Genomic DNA, 3,234 nt, shown 5'->3' with positions numbered 1-3,234 from the left:
ATTCTACTTTATCTATATTTATCTTTTTTTAATTTTTATAAAAAAATAAATAAAAAAACACTAGCTTTCTATTTTTTCTATTCTAAACCCAGATGCATTCTGGACAGGCTTTGTTGTTGACAGGCTATTCACATATGTAAGGAAATGTAAACCTAGATGTTGTCGCCATCTAGAGGATAACTACTGCAAACTATCAAAGAAACAAATCACCAATACAATCTTGGAAACAAGAAATTTATTTTCTGTATTGGGAAATACATTCTTTAAAATTACAACAAATAAGAAATGAGCTTTATGTAGATATATACAGAAGACTGAAAAGTTGAATAGAATACAAAACAAAAAAAGAGAACAGAACACAACAAAAAAGAAAAAAAGAAAAAGAAAGAAATCACATGGAGTTTGTCCTCTTGTAGGCCACCATGCTGTTCACCTTATGAATAGAAGTAGTAAAGGAACGCAAGCGGACCTCTTCTGATTGGTCTATTAGTTGAGGCCCAGATTCCTCCCATTGCTCAGGTACCTCAAGATCTTTGTCTGTGTAGATCAGAAGGTCAAAAGCACCTGCGTTATAAGGGACAAAAGTTAGTCACAATAAAGAGAAAACGGTCAATAAAATATGCACCCTGTAACTTGTCAGCTTTATAAAGTTGTTTAGTTTGCTTCACTCTGAAAAGAAACCACTGGGAGAAAAAAAAAGAATAAATATGAAAACCTTTATTTGACTCTCTAACTCTAACACGTTCTATTCTATTTTAATTCTACTTTATCTATATTTATCTTTTTTTAATTTTTATAAAAAAATAAATAAAAAAACACTAGCTTTCTATTTTTTCTATTCTATCTACTTGTTTTTCTTTGTGTATGTGTGTGTGTGTATAATATATACACACATATATATATATATATATATATATATATATATACACACCTTGCTACGTGTACTGCGTTAGGCTAACTGAGACTTGTCATTTGCACTTATATATTGTTGCTCTTTTGTTAGTTTTGACTGCTTTTATTGTCCTCATTTGTAAGTCGCTTTGGGTAAAAGCGTCTGCTAAATGCCTAAATGTAAATGTAAATGCTTTGCATGAGTAGGGTGACCACCTGGTTATTGCTGTTGATCTGATTTTGTGCGACACATGGGAACACAATAACTTAGTATTATTAGACTATGTAAATACTGAATGATGTTAGATGAAATCCTGTTTGCGGTGAAACTGGATGATAATATGCTGTAAAATACACCAATAAGCTTTTTTAAAATGTTAAATTGTGAGAGAATGTCTGACTGGCACACAATTTGATGAGGTTCAAGTTATAACAGTCAGCCTACTAAATGTAATGAACTGAAAATTAATTTCCTTAAGCAATGACTAAGTTGTGCTACTTGACTAGTCTATACAAAGATTGAAAAAATTGCAATGCAATTTTGCAAGTTTTAAACCCCAATAATCCCAGTTTGCAAAATAACTTTTTTGTGTGGTATTGTAATTTCAGGTAAAAATAGAATACAGAGAAAATTGAAATGCAGGACAATACTATGAATTGCAAGAATGAGACAAAGCTTCCAGTTTCAGGACTGTACCGCAGGACAGGTGGTCACCCTAGAACGGAGTATGCAGTGCTGTAGAAGAGTTTGTTATAATGAATTATATTGTTATTGCTAAAGGCCTATATACATTTGTTGTACTATACAGGGCTCCAGACAAAAAAAATTCAATTAAGGAGCCATTGGCTCCTATAAGAAACAAAATTAGGTACCAAATTATTATTTTTAAGGTGCCATAGATTAAACGTGATTATTATTTTTTTTTTATCAATTTAACATTTCAGTCATACTTTAATGTGTTTATGTCTCATCTTTTCTTGTCTTTATCAGCATTTTTATCCATCTTGTAGTTGTCCTGGGAACTAAGAATCACTTAAATTGGGAACTAAATGTCTTTTCCAACTTGAGAACTATATACAGTCACAAAGAATTGTTTATATTACACAGAATCTGTGCCAATATCGTGGACCATAATTATTTCAGCATCACTTGGCCATTGAGTGTAGTTTGGGCTCCTCCTCAATGCATCCTATAAATGTCGTCATATGTTTTGCACACATCCAGTCTGTTTTTCTTCATTAGTAACATGCAATTATATAGGAGGTATTGAATATTATTTTTTATCTCCTTGCATTCTTTCTTATCATGTAGACAACAGGTTAAGTAAAAATATGAATATGCAATATAGGGCATAAATTAAGCAAAATGCTCCTATTTATAGTTTTTTCTGACTGACTGATGAGGTTATGGATGCGGAATGGTTATTCTGAGGTAAATGATTGTTACGTGGCATTATTTACAAGTTTTCCACATTTTCTGCAGTTTGAAACACTGAATGAGCGATTCCATGAGACATTTCAGTAAGATGTACTCTATCTTATAAAATACCTTTTGGTGTCCATTCATGTTTAATTCGTAGGCCTACTATCGTAGTAAAGAGAAAGATAATGATGGGTTCACGTGTCGCTTGAACTGAGGCCCTAAAGCGATCACTCATGCCGCATTAAAGAACGCCAAAACAGTATTCATTGTTTGAATTTCGTTACAAGTTTGGCAGAATTTTAAAGCTACTTTGTTTATTAAAATGTAACAAAGCACGAAGCTTATTACGATTATTGGACGGCAAGTGCGCTACAAATAATATGAAGCTCACGCATTAACAGAACACAGCAAAGAGACTAAAGATCTTTATCACAAGAAGCCATATCGATTATAAACGAATTGTTAACGTCCACACAGCTGACAGCTTTACCTGTTGTAGTTTGTTCAAGTTGCACACGAAATAGAGACTGCTTTTCTGCACGCACTTCGCATGTCTCCGCTCTCATGCTGCTCAACTGGAGCTGCTTTCAGTAGGTGCTGTCAACGCTGCTGTTCGGCAGAGATGAGGACTGTTTGAAAGTCTTTTTTTTTTTTTTCACTAAAACTTTGATGTGCATCGTCTCATTTTATTACGTAAACATAACAAAATACGTGTTCGCAAAAAAACAAACAAAAAAAAATGTCATTACATGCAAATATTTAAATCATAACATGTAAATTTCTATAGTCGCCAGTGGCCACCTCAGCAAAAACTTCACTCGCAAATTAATATTTTTTTCTCGCAAATGCGCCCGTTTTAGTCGCAGTCTGGAGCCCTGCTATGTAAACAATAGCATATGCAATATTTCCCCCCCCCCCCC

The 3,234-nt window shown here is 33.5% G+C and overlaps 1 protein-coding gene across 1 annotated transcript in view; it reads right to left on the bottom strand.

Moving 5' to 3' along the window:
• Nucleotides 1-258: 258 nt before the first annotated feature.
• LOC107732594 (mitotic spindle assembly checkpoint protein MAD2A-like) overlaps nt 259-3,234 on the bottom strand; it is an 8,699-nt gene continuing 5,723 nt past the window's right edge. Inside the window, exon 5 of the mRNA XM_016543961.1 lies at nt 259-564. Within this exon, the coding sequence (XP_016399447.1) occupies nt 392-564 (173 nt within the window). The 3' untranslated portion in view covers nt 259-391. The remainder of the gene's footprint in view (nt 565-3,234) is intronic.

This window comes from Sinocyclocheilus rhinocerous, unplaced genomic scaffold (assembly GCF_001515625.1).
Source record: "Sinocyclocheilus rhinocerous isolate Xijiao unplaced genomic scaffold, SAMN03320098_v1.1 scaffold1994, whole genome shotgun sequence".
NCBI lineage: Eukaryota > Metazoa > Chordata > Actinopteri > Cypriniformes > Cyprinidae > Sinocyclocheilus > Sinocyclocheilus rhinocerous.
This window is presented reverse-complemented; position numbering and strand designations above follow the sequence as displayed.